This window comes from Oncorhynchus tshawytscha, linkage group LG02 (assembly GCF_018296145.1).
Source record: "Oncorhynchus tshawytscha isolate Ot180627B linkage group LG02, Otsh_v2.0, whole genome shotgun sequence".
Lineage (NCBI taxonomy): Eukaryota > Metazoa > Chordata > Actinopteri > Salmoniformes > Salmonidae > Oncorhynchus > Oncorhynchus tshawytscha.
In genome coordinates this window covers 54742527-54760675 of record NC_056430.1, presented here as the reverse complement: position 1 = coordinate 54760675, position 18149 = coordinate 54742527, and the positions used below count along the sequence as shown (strand labels likewise).

General features: G+C 40.8%; 1 protein-coding gene across 2 annotated transcripts in view; it reads left to right on the top strand.

Annotated features, from left to right (window-relative positions):
• Window positions 1-18149, top strand: part of pmepa1 (prostate transmembrane protein, androgen induced 1) — an 84371-nt gene that overhangs the window by 58313 nt on the left and 7909 nt on the right. The window contains exons 2-4 of one of the 2 annotated variants that reach the window (XM_024444940.2): window positions 45-199; window positions 15587-15640; window positions 16098-16678. In XM_024444940.2, coding sequence (XP_024300708.1) covers window positions 45-199; window positions 15587-15640; window positions 16098-16678 — 790 coding nt within the window. Of the gene's footprint in view, window positions 1-44; window positions 200-15586; window positions 15641-16097; window positions 17843-18149 lie in introns of those variants that run through there. The other variant, XM_024444944.2, reaches the window with a different exon arrangement.

The window sequence follows — 18149 nt, the reverse complement described above, 5'->3', positions numbered from 1 at the left end:
ATTCCACTCTTCCACTAGCTCTAACCTCTCCCTTCTCTCTCCAGCCCAGTTGGAGTTTGTGCAGATCCTGGTGATCGTGGTGGTGATGATGGTGATGGTGGTGGTGATCACATGCCTGCTCAACCACTACCGCCTGTCAGCACGCTCCTTCATCTCCAGGCACAGCCAGGCTCGCAGGCGCCAACTACCGCTGGCCTCAGTAAGTACTCTACACTGACCAGGACGTAGACTTTACTTTACAGCCTCCACACAGACCAGGGTGGGGAGTCTACTTTACAGCCATCACACAGACAAGGGTGTAGACTATTTTACAACCCCTATAAGTACTTGATAATTACATCTCACTGACCAGGGAATATACTTTACTTGACAGCTGCCACACAGACCAGTATGCAGCCTTAACCAGTGCTTCCCAAACTGTGGGTTGGGACCCACTTGTGGGTCAAGGCAGGGAAAGAGATAAAGGTCGCGGGATACACATTTTGGTGCATTGCACATTTTCCGGATGGACACAACACTTTCAGTGTTAACTTAAAGCTGCAATATGTAACTTTTTGGGCAACCTGGCCAAATTCACATAGAAATTTGTATTATAGATCTGTCATTCTCATTGAAAGCCAGTCTAAGAAGCTGTAGATGTGTTCTGTGTGTGCTACTTCTATGCTTTTGGTTTTCTACACCAGCTGAAAATACAATATTTTTGGTTGTGGAAAATATATTTCACAGCGGTTTAGATTGTTGCAATGATTATCTACACTATCTTACATGTTTTGTCACATAAACTAAAATTAGGCGAACTATTACATTTTTTTCAACCAGGAAATGGCAGTACTGTTTCTGCATAGTGCATATTTAAATAACTATACCAGATATAAAGTATGCAGAAAAGATAATATACAGTTGAAGTCGGAAGTTTAAATACACAGATTTCTTGTTAACAAACTGTAGTTTTGGCAAGTCGATTAGAGCATCTACTTGACACAAGTAATTTTTCCAACAATTGTTTAGACAGATTATTTCACTTAATTCACCGTATCACAATTCCAGTGGGTAAGACGTTTACATACACTAAGTTGACAGTGCCTTTCAACAGCTTGGACAATTCCAGAAAATTGTCATGCTTTAGAAGCTTCTGCTACAACTCCAATTCACATAATTTGAGTCAATTGGAGTTGTACCTGTGGATGTATTTCAAGGCCTACCCTCAAACTCAGTGGCTCTTTGCTTGACATCATGAGGAAGTCAAAATAAATCAGCCATGACCTCAGAAAAAAAATTGTAGACCTCCACAAGTCCACCACGTTCATCTGTACAAACAATAGTACGTAAGTATAAACACCATGGGACCACGCAGCCATCATACTGCTCAGGAAGGAGATGCATTCTGTCTCCTAGAGATGAATGTACTTTGGTGCAAAAGGTGCAAATCAATCCCAGAACAACAGCAAAGTATCTTGTGAAAATGCTGGAGGAAACGGGTACAAAAGTATCTGTATCCATAGTAAAATGAGTCTTATATCAACATAACCTGAAAAGCCGCACAGCAAGGAAGAAGCCACTGCTCCAAAACCGCCATAAAAAAGCCAGACTACGGTTTGCAACTGCACATGGGGACAAAGATGGTACTTTTTGGAGAAATGTCCTCTGGTCTGATGAAACAAAAATAGAACTGTTTGTCCATAATGACCATCATTATGTTTGGAGGAAAAAGGGGTAGTCTTGCAAGCCAAAGAACACCATTCCAACCATGAAGCACGGGGGAGGCAGCATCATGTTGTGGGGGTGCTTTGCTGCTTGAGGGACTGGTGCACTTCACAAAATAGATGGCATCATGAGGCATGAAAATTACGTGAATATATTGAAGCAACATCTCAAGACATCAGTCAGGAAGTTAAAGCTTGGTCGTAAATGGGTCTAACTGACCTAAGATGAGGAATTGTTACTGGGAATAAATGTCAGGAATTGTGAAAAACAGAGTTTAAATGTATTTGCCTAAAGTGTGTGTAAACTTCCGACTTCAACTGTATACTCAGTATATAATATACTGAGTATACCAAACATTAGGAACACCTTAATATTGAGTTGTACCCCCCCTTTTGCCCAGCAACTCCACTCTCACTTGTCTCCAATTCCACATCCCAACCCCCAGCTTCCTTCAGCCCATCCCACCGATCTCTGCTGGCCACCCTCTTTTGATTTCTACGCACCATATCTTTCAACTATGCTGTAGTGTTTTATTAACATACAATTTGAATCTATTAAATCGAACAGAATCCACAGATTATGAGTTGAAGATAAATATTTTAACTAACAGTATTAGTATATTAGTGATTGACTGACCAGGTCTCTCCAGATCTCCCTACAATACTATTTCTAGGATCAATTTTCGATCAATGTTATGCATTTTCAGCCATTTCTGAACCGGAGACCAGAAACAGGCTACCTGAGGGCAATACCAAAACAAATGGTCTATTGATTCTGTATCCTTACAACAAAATCTGCAGCGCTGCAATGATTGCAAGCCACAAATATTCAACATTTTGTTGGTGGCAAGAATTCTGTACAATAATTTTACAACAAAATCTGCAGAGCTGCAATGATTGCATGCCCCAAATATTCAACATTTTATTGGTGGCAAGAATTCTGTATAATAATTTTAGCTGAAAAGCACGATTTCTTGAATCTTGTTTTTATTGATTTCAACAGGGAGTCACATTGAGATTAAACATATTTTACAAGAGAGCCTTGTACACATTACAATAAAAACAGAATATTAAAACATACATGTGTATAAAACAATATAATTCAGCACGCAATTGACAAAAATAAACATTTAATAAAAGCAATCACATTCAACTACATAGAGGTTCTCAATCAATAATTTAAACTACCTGAGTGGCACCAGTACATCTAGCTGCAGTGAACTCTGCATATTGTTCCATAAATTAGGTGCAAAAAACTAAATGCGGATTTTCCTATGTCTGGAGACTGAAGGGATCTCTAGTGATATCCATTCCTGTGAACGGGTTTGGTAACTTATTATTCTTAATTAATGAAGTTATATATGGAGGGAGTTTCTGTAAGATTACTTTGTAAATGAGAATTCAGCTCTCTTCTTACAGACAGTGAGGCACATCCCACATTTGTATACAGACTACAATGATGAGTCCTGAAATTGTCCCTGTGATAAAACATATTGCACAATGGTAGACTGCGTCCAAGGGTATTAAAACAGAGGTTGCCTTATGCATGTAAACAATTTCACCAAAATTCCAATACAGGGAGAATCGTTGCTTTAACAATATTTCTCCTATTTTTAATACTAAGGCATGATTTATTTCGATAGAAGCTAAATTCCAAGATATTTTTTTTTATTAGTCAGATTTGTTATATGCGTTAGGAAGGATAATTTGTCATCAATCCAGACACCTAGGTACTTATATTGAGAAACAAGCTCAATTTGGGCTCCATTTATAGCACAAATATGCAGGTTCTCACGGTCAACATTTCGTGACCTAGAGAACAGCATGAGCTTGGTTTTTACTTGTATTTAACACTAATTTAAGGTCTGTAAGTGATTTCTGAATTGAATCAAAGTCATGCTGAAGTTCACAAATGGCCTGCTGCACTGAGAAGGCACAGGAATACAAAACTGTGTCATCTGCACAGAGATGAATGCTAAAATAACTAACAAAGTGAACAATAATGGACCCAAAATTGAACCCTGGCGAAAACCTTTTTGAATCTCAAGAAATTCTGATTTAACCCCACCTATCAAGATGGCCTGAGTTCTGTCGCTAAGATAATTCTGAAACCATAAACAGGCTGTATATCCCAGGCCTACTCTTGATCATTTCTTCAGCAAAACAGAATGATCAACAGTGTCGAACGCCTTTGACAAATAAATAAACAAGGCAGCACAGCTCTTTTTAACATCCAAGGCATTGACAAGATCATTAGCAACTAGCATGGTTGCTGTGGTAGTACTATGCCCAGGCCTAAACCCTGATTGGTTTATATTAAGAATACAATTATCAGATAAAAAGGATGAAGTTGTACATTAACCAAGGATTCAAGAATTGTAGCTTAACAAGGTAGTCTTGAAATGGGGCGATAGTTTTCAAGATCATTTGCATCACCACCCTTATGGAGTGGCAGAACGTGTGGATTTCCAAGCTTTTGGAATACTTCCTGATAATGTTAAATTGAAAATGTGGGCTACTGAGCCAGCAATAAGGGGTGCTGCACACTTACGCAGACCAGGATCCAAATTATTAGCCCCTGTGGATTTTTTGGGGTATAATGTTAACAAAAAAAACTCCTGACTAGCATTTTCAGTATCATTCAATAGATTTTCACCATCTACATCCAAACGACTCTTTTCAAGAGCTGGCTTTGAAATATATTCAAATATAAAGCCTGCAGAGATAAAATGGTGATTAAATGCATTAATGATATCAATTTAGTCAGTAATAGGGCCAGAATCTAAATGTATTTATTGGGGGAGAGAAGAGGGGATACAACCCTTCAGTCATTTAACAGCTTTTCAAAATTTAGCTGGGTTCCCGGTACATTCAGATAGTATATTAACATAATAATCTGATTTTGCTTTTTTAACTAGTTTTACACACAGATTTCTCAACTGCCTAAAAGACTGCCTGTGTCTGGGAGTCTGTGAATCTAGCTTTGGCCCAGGCAGCATCTCTGTTGTGTATGACTTCAGATAGCTCTGGACTGAACCAAGGGCAAGATTCAATTGTTTTAATTCATTTTTTTAAGGGAGCATGTTAATCTACAATACAATTGAAAACATTTGAGAAGTGGTTGAAAACATTTGAGAAGTAGTTGAAAACATTTGAGAAGTGATTAAGAGTCAACTCTGGGTTAGGTATAGATGCAATACAATCAAAGTCACCAAAATAAAGGTCACAAAAAAGGCCTGTTCATAAAAATGTTTAAAATTTATCTTGTTGATAAAACAAGGTTTGGATCAAGGTGTCCATATATCCCTGACATATGCAATAGGACAGTGGTCACTAATATCCAAAGCAAATACCCCACTCCCAGCGTATTTCTCTGCAGTGTTTGTAAATATGAGGTCAATCAAAGTCGACTTTGTAGGGTCCTTTACGTTTGGATGAGTGGGTTTTGTAATCAGCTGGGTCAAATTTAGATTAGTAAAAAAATCATTTAGACAATCAGCATCCTGCGTTCTCCATGCAAGATTAAAATCTCCAGCAATCAACACCTCCGGTGTAATAGAAATGGCAATTAAGTCAGTGAGTTTGTTTAGTACACATTTTTTTTTGGCAGAAGGTGGATGATAGATTCCTATAACTGTTTTTCTTGAGTTGAAACACAACTGCAGATTTAAAGCCAACAATTCAAATAGTTTAGGACTGGAAGTAGCCTTTAACAGAGACACAAATAATATTATTTGTGTAAATAGCAACACCACCACCTTTGCCTTTCCTATCATCCCTAAAACACATTGTAACCATCCATAGCAACATCATACACTGCTCAAAAAAATAAAGGGAACACTTAAACAACACAATGTAACTCCAAGTCAATCACACTTCTGTGAAATCAAACTGTCCACTTATGAAGCAACACTGATTGACAATACATTTCACATGCTGTTGTGCAAATGGAATAGACAACAGGTGGAAATTATAGGCAATTAGCAAGACACCCCCAATAAAGGAGTGGTTCTGCAGGGGTGACCACAGACGACTTCGTAGTTCCTGTGCTTCGTGGCTGATGTTTTGGTCACTTTTGAATGCTGGCGGTGCTTTCACTCTAGTGGTAGCATGAGACGGAGTCTACAACCCACACAAGTGGCTCAGGTAGTGCAGCTCATCCAGGATGGCACATCAATGCGAGCTGTGGCAAGAAGGTTTGCTGTGTGTCAGCGTAGTGTCCAGAGCATGGAGGCGCTACCAGGAGACAGGCCAGTACATCAGGAGACGTGGAGGAAGCCGTAGGAGGGCAACAACCCAGCAGCAGGACCGCTACCTCCGCCTTTGTGCAAGGAGGAACAGGAGGAGCACTGCCAGAGCCCTGCAAAATGATCTCCAGCAGGCCACAAATGTGCATGTGTCTGCTCAAACGGTCAGAAACAGACTCCATGACGGTGGTATGAGGGCTTGACGTTCACAGGTGGGGGTTGTGCTTACAGCCCAACACCGTGCAGGATGTTTGGCATTTGCCAGAGAACACCAAGATTGGCAAATTCGCCACTGGCGCCCTGTGCTCTTCACAGATGAAAGCAGGTTCACACTGAGCACATGTGACAGAGTCTGGAGACGCCGTGGAGAACATTCTGCTGCCTGCAACATCCTCCAGCATGACCGGTTTGGCGGTGGGTCAGTCATGGTGTGAGGTGGTATTTCTTTGGGGGGCCGCACAACCCTCCATGTGCTCGCCAGAGGTAGCCTGACTGCCATTAGGTACCGAGATGAGATCCTCAGACCCCTTGTGAGACCATATGCTGGTGCGGTTGGCCCTGTGTTCCTCCTAATGCAAGACAATGCTAGACCTCATGTGGCAGGAGTGTGTCAGCAGTTCCTGCAAGAGGAAGGCATTGATGCTATGGACTGGCCCGCCTGTTCCCCAGACCTGAATCAAATTGAGCACATCTGGGACATCATGTCTTGCTCCATCCATCAACGCCACGTTGCACCACAGACTGTCCAGGAGTTGGCTGATGCTTTAGTCTAGGTCTGGGAGGAGATCCCTCAGGAGACCATCCGCCACCTCATCAGGAGCATGCCCAGGCGTTGTAGGGAGGTCATACAGGCACGTGGAGGCCACACACACTACTGAGCCTCATTTTGACTTGTTTTAAGGACATTACATCAAAGTCGGATCAGCCTGTAGTGTGGTTTTCCACTTTTAATTTTGAGTGTGACTCCAAATCCAGACCTCCATGGGTTGATCAATTTGATTTCCATTGATAATTTTTGTGTGATTTTGTTGTCAGCACATTCAACTATGTAAAGAAAAAAGTATTTAATAAGAATATTTCATTCATTCAGATCTAGGATGTGTTATTTTAGTGTTCCCTTTATTTTTTGGAGCAGTGTATATCAACTCATACACCCTGTACCATGGAATCGGTACATCAAAAATCTCTTCCCAACTATTTAGCAATCCTTATGGCACAGCTGTCAACATCCTTGTCCTCAAATGAAACTGGTATTCCTATTTATGCTATTTTTATTCCTCTGCCCGTTTTGATCCTTTATATTGGGCAGACAGACCAGTTCTAATCAAATGTTATTTGTCACATGAGCCAAATACAACATTACCATGAAATGCTTACTTGCAAGCCCCTAACCAACAATGCAGTTCAAGAAATAGAGTTAAAACATCGAATCAATCCAAAAGTAACACAATAAATGTACAAAACAATAATGACGCTATATACAGGGGGTACCGGTACCTAATCATTGCAGGGGTACGGGTTAGTCGAGGTCATTTGTAAAGTGACTATGCATAGATAATAAACAGTGAGTAGCAGCAATGTGAAAACAAAGGGGGTGGTCAATGTAAATAGTCCGGCTGGCCATTTGATTCGTTGTTCAATAGTCTTATGGCTTGGGGGTAGAAGCTGTTAAGGAGCCTTTTGGTCCTAGAGTTGGTGCTCCGGTACCGCTTGCCGTGTGGTAGCAGAGAGGACAGTCTATGACTTGGGTGACTGGAGTCTTGGACCATTTTTTGGGCCTTCCTCTGACACCGCCTAGTATATATGTCCTGGATGTCAGGAAGCTTGGCCCCAGTGATATACTGGGCCGTACGCACTACCCTCTCTAGCGCCTTACGGTCAGATGCCGAGCAGTTGCCATACCAGGCGGTGATGCAACCGGTCAGGATGCTCTCAATGGTGCAGCTGTAGAACTTTTTGAGGATCTGGGGACCCATGCCAAATATTTTCAGTCTCCTGAGGGGCAAAAGATGTTCCATGTAGCCATGGCTCTATGTAGTACTGTGCGCCTCCCATAGTCTGTTCTTGACTTGGGGATTGTGAAGAGACCTTTGATGGCATGTCTTGTGGGGTATGCATGGGTGTACTAGCTGTGTGCTAGTAGCTTAAACAGACACCTCAGTGCATTCAGCATGTCAACACTTCTTACAAAAACAAGTAGTCATGAAGTTAATCTCCCCTCCACTTTGAGCCATGGGATATTTACATGCATATTATTAATGGTAGCTCTGTGTACATTTTAAGGGCCAACCGTGCTGCCCTGTTCTAAACCAATTGTAGTTATCCGGGGTTCCTCTTTGTGGTACCTGACTTCACGACTGAACAGTAGTCCAGGTGTGACAAAACTAGGGCCTGTAGGACCTGCCTTGTTGACAGTGCTGTCAAGAGCAGTGCCTTATCATGGACATACTTCTCCCCATCTTAGCTACTGTTGTATCAATATGTTTTGACCATGACAGTTTACAATCCAGGGTAACTCCAAGCAATTTAGTCACCTCAGCTTGCTCAATTTCTACATTATTTATTACAAGATGTAGTTGAGGTTTAGTGAATGATTTGTCCCAAATACAATGCTTTTAGTTTTAGAACTATTTAGGACAAACTTATTCCTTGCCACCCACTCTGAAGCTAACTGCAACTCTTTAAGTGTTTCAGTCATTTCAGTTGCTGTAGTAGCTGACATGTATAGTGTTGAGTATTCCGCATAGACACTCTGGCTTTTCTCAAAGCCAGTGGAAATTCATTAGTAAAGATTGAAAAAAGTAATGGGCCTAGACAGCCGCCTTGGGGAATTCCTGATTCTACCTGGATTATGTTGGAGAGGCTTCCATTAAAGAACACCCTCTGTGTTCTGTTAGACAGGTAACTCTTTATCCACAATATAGCAGGGGGTGTAAAGCCATAACACAAGGTTTGCCAGCAGCAGACTATGATCCATAATGTCAAAGGCCGCACTGAAACAAAACAGCCCCCACAATCTTTTTATCGTCAATTTCTCTCAGCCAATCATCAGTCATTTGTGTAAGTGCTGTGCTTGTTAATGTCCTCCTCTATAAGCATGCTGAAAGTTTGTTGTCAATTTGTTTACTGTAAAATAGCATTGTATCTGGTCAAACACCATTTTTTCCAGTAAAGGGGGCCTTACTATTCTTAGGTAGCAGAATGACTTTTGCTTCCCTCTAACCCTGATGGCACACACTTTCTAGTAGGCTGAAATTGAAGATGTGGCAAATAGGAGTGGCAGTATCATCTTCTATTATCCTTAGTGATTTTCCATCCAAGTTATCAGACACCGGTGGCTTGTCATTGTTGATAGACAACAATCAATTTTTCACCTCTTCCACACTAACTATACGGATTTTAAAATGACACTGTTTGTATTTCATAATTTTGTTAGTTATACTTGGATGTGTAGTGTCAGCATTTGTTGCTGGCATGTTATGCTAATCTTGCCAATGAAAAAAATCTTTAAAGTAGTTGGCAATATCAGTTGGTTTTGTGATGAATTAGCCATCTGTTTCAATGAATGATGGAGCTGAGTTTGCCTTTTTCCCCAGAATTTAATTTAAGGTGCTCCAAGCTTTTTGCTCTCATCAGATCCGGTGTTGTATGGTTCTAACTTAATCCTGAATGGACACTTTGCTTGTTTGATGGTTCGTCTGAGGGCATAGCGGGATATCTTATAAGCGTCCGGATTAGTGTCCCGCTCCTTGAAAGCAACAGCTCTAGCCTTTAGCTTGATGCGGATGTTGCCTGTAATCCATGGCTTCTGGTTGGGATTTGTAGGTACGATCACTGGGGGGACGATGTTGTCAATGCACTTATTGATGAAGCCGATGACTGAGGTGGTATACTCCTCGATGCCTTTGGATGAATCCCGGAATGTATTCTAGTCTGTGCTAGCAAAACAGTCCTGTAGCGTAACATCCACGTCATCTGACCACTTCAGAATTGAACGAGTCACAGGTACTTCCTGCTTTAGTTTTTGCTTGTAAACAGGAATCAAGAGGATGGAATTATGGTCAGATTTGCCAAATGGAGGACGAGGGAGAGCTTTGTATGCTTTCCTGTGTATGGAGTAAAGGTTGTCTACAGTTTTTTTTCATCTGGTTGCACATGTGTCATGCTGTTAGAAATTAGTTAAGTTTGCCTGCATTAAAGTCCCCAGCCACTAGGAGCGCCGCTTCTGGATGAGCATTCCCCTACCTCCTCCCGCTGGCACCTGCCTAGTTTTGGGGTAATGATGTAATCAATTGGTTGTAATCTTGGATTGAGCAGACCTTCCCATACAATTCTAATAACTCCATGAAAGACAACTCTACCATTCCAATTTACAATATAATTTAATAACAAAATACCCTCAAACATTCATAAACACAGGTCTTTTATCAACCAGCACATTTGAGGTCAGCCATAATATTTTTTGTAATATTTGTTCTATCTTTTCAAGGGAATTCATTTGGAATTGTAGCCAGCTCTGCGATGCTTGTTTGAAAAAGAGAGATACCTTGAAATGTTTCATTTTCAATTAATCGAAAATGAGACGTGGCAATCTGCACAAAGACAAAAAGGCAATTTTTAAACAATAATGAGCTTTTCTTAGTAATATACCAATTAGGGTTCAAGTAAAACTTTTGTATAAGTGAAGCTTTTAGAGAGAGGTTTAGTGCTTTCATATTTAATAATCTCAACCCACTCAGTTAATTTTCATTATATAGATAAGGTACACTTTATTTTGCCTGGTTTAGCATCCCAGATAAAGCGTGATATTTTTTGCTCATGATTTGAAAAATGAATCACCAGGAGTAGGCAGCGCCATAGGTAAGTGAGTAAACTAAGATATGACTAAGGAGTTAATCAGGGCAATATTTCCATAAATAGAGAGGTATATACAGTGGGGCAAAAAAAGTATTTAGTCAGCCACCAATTGTGCAAGTTCTCCCACTTAAAAAGATGAGGCCTGTAATTTTCATCATAGGTACACTTGGACTATGACAGACAAAATGAGAGAAAAAATCCAGAAAATCGCATTGTTGGATTTTTTATAAATTTATTTGCAAATTATGGTGGAAAATAAGTATTTGGTCAATAACAAAAGTTTCTCAATACTTTGTTATATACCCTTTGTTGGCAAATCTTTGGAGGGAGTTGAAAGTCTGTGTTGCCCAGCAACAGCCCCAAAACATCACTGCTCTAGAGGAGATCTGCATGGAGGAATGGGTCAAAATACCAGCAACAGTGTGTGAAAACCTTGTGAAGACTTACAGAAAACGTTTGACCTCTGTCATTGCCAACAAAGGGTATATAACAAAGTATTACCTCTCTATAATTGCAGGATCTTGCAAGTTTTCTATTGAAATTCATTGTAGAGAGCTCATTTATATCTATTGTTATATGAACACCAAGTGTGTCTACTTCACCGTCAGCTCATTTTATAGGTGAACTGCAGGGTAATGTAAAAGTTGTATTTTTTAAAGATCCAATGCGTAATTAGGTTTTATTCCAGAGAGTCCAGAAAAATCTAGATCTTCAATGAGACATTGCAGTGATCTAGCTTGAGGACTTAATATAAAACCTGAGTCATTGGCATACATCGACACCTTTTTGTTTTTAAGCCTTGGATTTCTAATCCTCTAATTTATTATTATTATTATTTTTTCACCTTTATTTAACCAGGTGGGCTAGTTGAGAACAAGTTCTCCTTTACAACTGCGACCTGGCCAAGATAAAGCAAAGCAATGCGACACAAACAACACAAAGTTACACATGGAATAAACAAACATAGTCAATAATACAATAGAAAAAGTCTATATACAGTGTGTGCAAATAAGGGAGGTAACACAATAAATAGGCCATAGTGGTGAAAAAATTACAATATAGCAATTAAACACTGGAGTGATAGATGTGCAGAAGATGAGTGTGCAGGTAGAGATACTGGGGTGCAAAGGAGCAAAATAAATTAAATAAATAACAGTATGGGGATGAGGTATTTAGATGGGCTATGTACAGGTGCAGTGATCTGTGAGCTGCTCTGACAGCTGGTGCTTAAAGCTAGTGAGGGAGATATGAGTCTCCAACTTCAGTGATTTTTGCAGTTCGTTCTAGTCATTGGCAGCAGAGAATTGACAGGAAAGGAGGCCTAATGAGGAATTGGCTTTGGGGATGTCCAGTGAAATATACCTGCTGGAGCGTGTGCTATGGGTGGGTGCTGCTATGGTGACCAGTGAGCTGAGATAAGGCGGGGCTTTACCTAGCAAATAATTATAGATGACCTGGAGCCAGTGGATTTGGCAACAAATATGAAGCGAGGGTCAGCCAATGACAGCATACAGGTCACATTGGTGGGTAGTTTTTCGGGCTTTGGTGACAACGGATGGCACGGTGATAGACTGCATCCAATTTGCTGAGTAGAGTGCTGGAGGCTATTTTGTAAATGACATCGCCGAAGTCAAGGATCGGTAGGATAGTCAGTTTTACGAGGGTATGTTTGGCAGCATGAGTGAAAGATGCTTTTTGTGAAATAGAAGCCGATTCTAGATTTCATTTTGGATTGGAAATGCTTTATGTCAGTCTGGAAGGAGAGTTTACAGTCTAAACAGACACCTAGGTATTTGTAACCACATATTCTAAGTCAGAACTGTCCAGAGTAGTGATGCTGGGCGGGTGGGCAGGTATGGGCAGCGATCGGTTGAAGAGTATGCATTTAGTTTTACTTGCGTTTAAGAGCGGTTGGAGGCCATTGAAGGAGAGTTGTTATTTGATCTGATTTTATTAACTAACATTTCGATAGCCATAACGAATAGATATGGTGACAGCGGACACCCTTGTTTAACTGCTCTTGACAATTTAAAACTCTCTGAGAAGTAGCTGGTATTTACTATTTTACACCTGGGGTTGTTATACATTACTTTTATCCATTTATATAAGAGAATCACCAACATTGGAAAAATCCAGGCATTTATAAATAAATTCTGTTCTTACTTTATCAAAGGCTTTTTCAAAATCCACTAACACCTGGCCTGACTTCTTAGATGTTTCATGTTGTTCTTTTATCTCTAGGAGTTGTCGTATATTATCTCCAATGTATTGTCCATGTAGAAAACCGGTCTAATCAGGATGAACAATACCTGGTTAAAAAATTTTTTTTTTTAAATTCTGAGTGCTCTGCATTTCACTAGTATTTTTGCAACAACATTGCAGGGTAAAAGGCCTCCAGTTTTTTTTAGATAGACTGGATCTTTATCTTTGCCATCTGGGTCTTGTTTTAATAATAGTGAAATCAAACATTTCTGCGGAGTACCTGACAGACTACCATTTCTATAGGAGTAGTTAAAACAAGCTAACAATGAAGCTTTGAGAATATCAAAAAAGGCTTGATATACCTCTACCAGTATGCCATCAAGCCCTGGGGGTTTTCCAGACTGAAATGATTATATAGCCTCAAAGTTCTTCATCTGTAATTTAGTCTTCGCACTGATCCTTTTTGTACATTTTGTTAATTTTAATTTTTTTGTATTTGCAAATAATTCCTTACAGTAATCATCATTCAGAGGTTGAGGATGAGACAGAATAGAGAACATCTGCTTCAAATATTTAGCTTCCTCTTTTAAAATATAATTTGTAGAATCATAATAACGAGTATCTGCAAATTATTTTTGGTAGCATTCCTGTGTTGGAGATTCGGGAAGAATTTGGTGCTTTTTTTCCCATATTCCATCCAGTTTGTTTTATTTTTGTAATAGATTACATTAGATCGTTCTTGAATAAGTTCCTCCCAGTTCTTTTTGTTTTTCCTACAACTTATTTTGAATCTCTAGTTTCGTTTTTATTTTGATCTACCTGTACTATTTCATGTATTTCCCTTGTTGGTCTTGGCTCTTTAGACAGAAACTGCTTTTTTTTATTGATACATTTTGAATTGAATGACCTCTGCACATACATTTAAAGGTATCCCAAACAATAAGGAGATTTATTGAACCTATATTGTACTGGCAAAATTCAGTTATAAATAATACATTGTCCTCCTAAAATTTCCAATATTCCTGTCCACGTGGAAATTCTGTAACAGTTATTGTGAAGGCCAATTGGATGATGATCCGATCGCATTCTGTCTCCTATCAATACTTTTTAAACATTTGACGCAAGAGAGAAAGAGAAAATAAAGTAGTCAAGACGACTAGCTTGATTAAGTCTCCTCCATGTATATCTCACTAGGTCAAGGTTTTTTAGTTTCCAAATATCCATTATTTCTGTGTCCATAATATTTGTGATTTCCTTAAGGGCATGGTGATGATAGTTTGTAGCGTGATTTATTTATATATATACATACATACATGCATACATACATACATACATACATACATACATACATACATACATACATTTGCAAAAATGTATTAAAAAAACAGTTTTTGCTTCGTCATTATGGGGTATTGCGTGTAGATTGATAGGGGGGGAGACACGATTTAATCCATTTTAGAATAAGGCTGTAACATAACAAAATGTGGAAAAGGTCAAGGGGTCTGAATACTTTCTGAATGCACCGTATATGGAAAAATACACGTTTAAAAATGTTTAACAATCGAACAAGATTTGTTTTAGTCGGGGACAGCCCCCACAGTTGTGCCAAGTTGGCTAGATGTCCTTCATGTGCTGGATCTTTGTTGATACACTCAGGAAACTGTTCAGTGTGAAAATCCCAGCAGCGTTGCAGTTCTTGACACGAACCGGTGTGCCTGGCACCTACTACCATACTCCGTTCAAAGACACTTAAATATTTTGTCTTACGCATTCACCCACTGAATGGCACACATACACAATCCATGTCTCAGGGCTTACAAATCCTTCTTTATTGAAGTGGATTTAACAAGTGAATAAGGGATCATAGCTTTTCACCAGGTCAGTCTATGTAATGTTTTGTATACTCATTTTAATGTCTGGTGTTTCTTTATTTGTGTGTCTTTGTCAGAGGCTTACGGGAGACAGGTTGTCTGCCACATGTCTGACACATCGCCCAGTGCAGTTATCTGAAGATTCCAAAACCATATGACTGCACTGCTGCTTTCTGAATCACCCACACACACTGCTGCTTTCTGAATCACCTAGCCTGTGATTCATTCGTTAGGAGATGTGGGGAATGATGCCGTGTGTGTGTTTTGGGCTAGGCAGACGTCTGTGTACTCTGCAGGAGGGGGTATGAGTCAGAGATGACAGAGCTTTCTGTGTCACGGTCAGTGTCTGGCTGTGTGTTTGTTTAGGATTGCTTGTGTGAAGAGCACTTGAACAGTACATGTAGCTCTTGTCCAATTCACAGCCCATCTAGGTGTAGAGAACAAGGCTCAGATAGAAGGACAGGAAGTTTACAAAGGCACTCTAGTATTAGCCCTTGGGTTCTGCCTATTAAGAGATGCTATACAAGTATACCTTACTCTGTCTGGCTCTGGGGTTGATCTCATCACCTTCACCCTATGCTCAAAGGTGGTTGGCTCTTTGGCTGGAAAGGTAAGTACTCCACTTAGTTGCACAACATGGTATCCAGTGAATGATAAATTCTTCTCTCTCTGTCTTTCTCCTTGCACCTCGCCATCGCTCTCTCAGGATGGGAGTCTGTGGTCCTCAGATGGCCCAGGGTCCACCAGTGGAATGAGCGAGGTAAGGGGGATTATGGGTAATCTTGTTTAGCCATTAAGACTTTACATCTATAGGGGTCATCCCTAAACCCAGGGACCTAAAATTCATCCCAAATGGGCGGAAATGTATTATGGATTTGTCCTCTGATATAAGAGAGGCTATGGGTGTTTATGGATGTTCATAGCAAAGAAATGACAACGATGGTGCTGTATTGTTTTGTATGGTTGCTCGGCCCCCTGTCAATATACCCTCACTCAATATACCTTCACACACTATTTTTGACACTGTTGATAAAAAGAGTGTTCTGAACAAGAGGACCACAATGGAAATAAGTTGTTCAACTTTTTTTGTGTTATCCTCAATTATTTTAAGTGCATTGCATCCAAATACAAGTTGTCAATTTAATCAAAATCATCACAAAAATGAATGACCAAATATGTGTGTTTGTGCTAACTTTCCCTCTACTCCTCCCTTACAGCAGCAGGTGTACACCCCCCGGCCCCCGGACCGCGGCCCTTCCTACCTGCAGAGGGAGCGTCTGGCCCGCTTCCAGCCCACCTACCCCTACATGCCCCATGCCATCATTGACCTGCCGCCCACCATATCGCTGTCGGACGGCGAGGAGCCCCCGCCCTACCAGGGCCCCTGCACCCTGCAGCTTCGCGACCCCGAGCAGCAGCTGGAGCTTAACAGGGAGTCGGTGCGCGCGCCCCCCAACCGCACTGTCTACGACAGCCACCTCCTCGATACCTCCCTGTGCCCGCCGCCCAGCCTCAATGCAGGAGTCAGTGCTACCACTGTAGCCACATCCGCACAGGCCTACTCCAGCCGAGTGGAAGGGGCGCCGCCGACTTATAGTGAGGTTATAGGGCACTACTATCACCCTTCTTCCCTGCCCAGGCACCACCACCAGACTTCCAGTGGCAGTGGGGGCATGGGGGGCGGAGGCGGGTTAGGAAGCCCGGGTCCCTCGCTGCTCCATGGGATACTCCAGCAGGCCCACCTGGGCAGCTTGGAGAGCAGGAACGCACGCAACAAAAAGGAGAAGCAGAAGCCTCGGCAAGTGTGACGGCAGTGTTGGTGTCGGCTGTTTATTTCTTTCTCTGCGCACTTCAGCTGAACTGTTGGTGTCAGGCAGGGTTGGGGAGGGGAGGTCGACATGGGGTGGCAGGGGGAGGCAGACGCAAAAAAAAGAATTGCCTCCCCTCTGAACTTTACCCCTCCGGTCACTGTCATAACTGACAACCGTCGCCCCTGACTTACTTTGTATAAATATTTACTTGTTCTTTGTTGTCTCCGTGCTTACAGCTTTTTTTCTATACTGACAAATGCAAAAACAAAAAAAGAGTTACATTTTTTATTTTGTATTTAGGTTTATTTTGTTTTTGTATCCCTTTTGCATCATTTCTAGTCACTTATCTCCTTGTAGTTTATCCTTAGTTGCTCCCAGAGTCTTTTAGAATGACCAGGTCTTCCTTTTTTTAGATGCAGATGGCTCTTTTAGTGATCCACCACCTAACCCCATCTAGCTTTGTGTGCTGTCTGTGTACAGGCTTGTACAGTGCATTGATAGCAATCTTGTATCAGGTTGCCAGATTCAGGCTTTCACGGGTTGCCAGATCGAAGCTCATATGTTAGCCCTAGTTAGCCTCAGCTCATGACCCAGTTGGCCACAGTGTAGACGCCCCCGTCGCTCATCAATCCACATCAAAGGGTGAGTAAGCTTAGCGGTGTGGTGGTCAGCGTTGGCATCCATGGAAACACATGATTGACAGCTGACTGGGTCTGTGTATCAACATGTGCACTGGAATAGAGAGTCCTTTGAGGTCAATTGAGTACAGTACTTTGCCCACTGTAGTGCTTTATGGCTATCTTGCTGTACTATCTGGACCCATCTGAGTTTAGTACTGTACTTTGGGTCTTGTCCAGTCGATTTTAGTACTGTCTTTGGGTCTTTGGACAGACAAGTTCAGGAGTTCCCGTGTGCAAATGCTCTTCATTTTTTTCTGGATCTTTTTTAAAGAGATGTTTGCACAAGATTCAAGACTGTTTATCTGGAGAAAAAGAAAAGAAGTCTGCAATATGTATCATAAGAGAGGAGAGTGTGAGCAAGGGTATTTTTGTAAACATGGATTCTAAAGAGAAAAATACATTTGTTTTTTATTTTTTGTCTGCTCTAGAAATAAAAGTGAAAACGGTCATCTGTTGGGGTGCCAACTCAAATGTGTTTAACATTGTGCTATCTATACATATACATCCGTATGTATATGTATCAATGTATGTGTGTAAACATATATACACGTATATAGAAACGGAAAAACAAAGTTAAAAAGCACGATTTTAGAGTTATTTATATAATTGTTGAAAATAATTGCACTATTTTTTTATATAACAAAATGGAACGAGGAAAAAAGAGACCTGGAGTTTTGCGTGCATGTGTGATCATGAGTGACAGAGCCCTCAACCTTTGAACCCCCAACTTTGAACTCCAGTTCAAGTTTATTATCTGCAGAACCCCCAGATTTCTGAC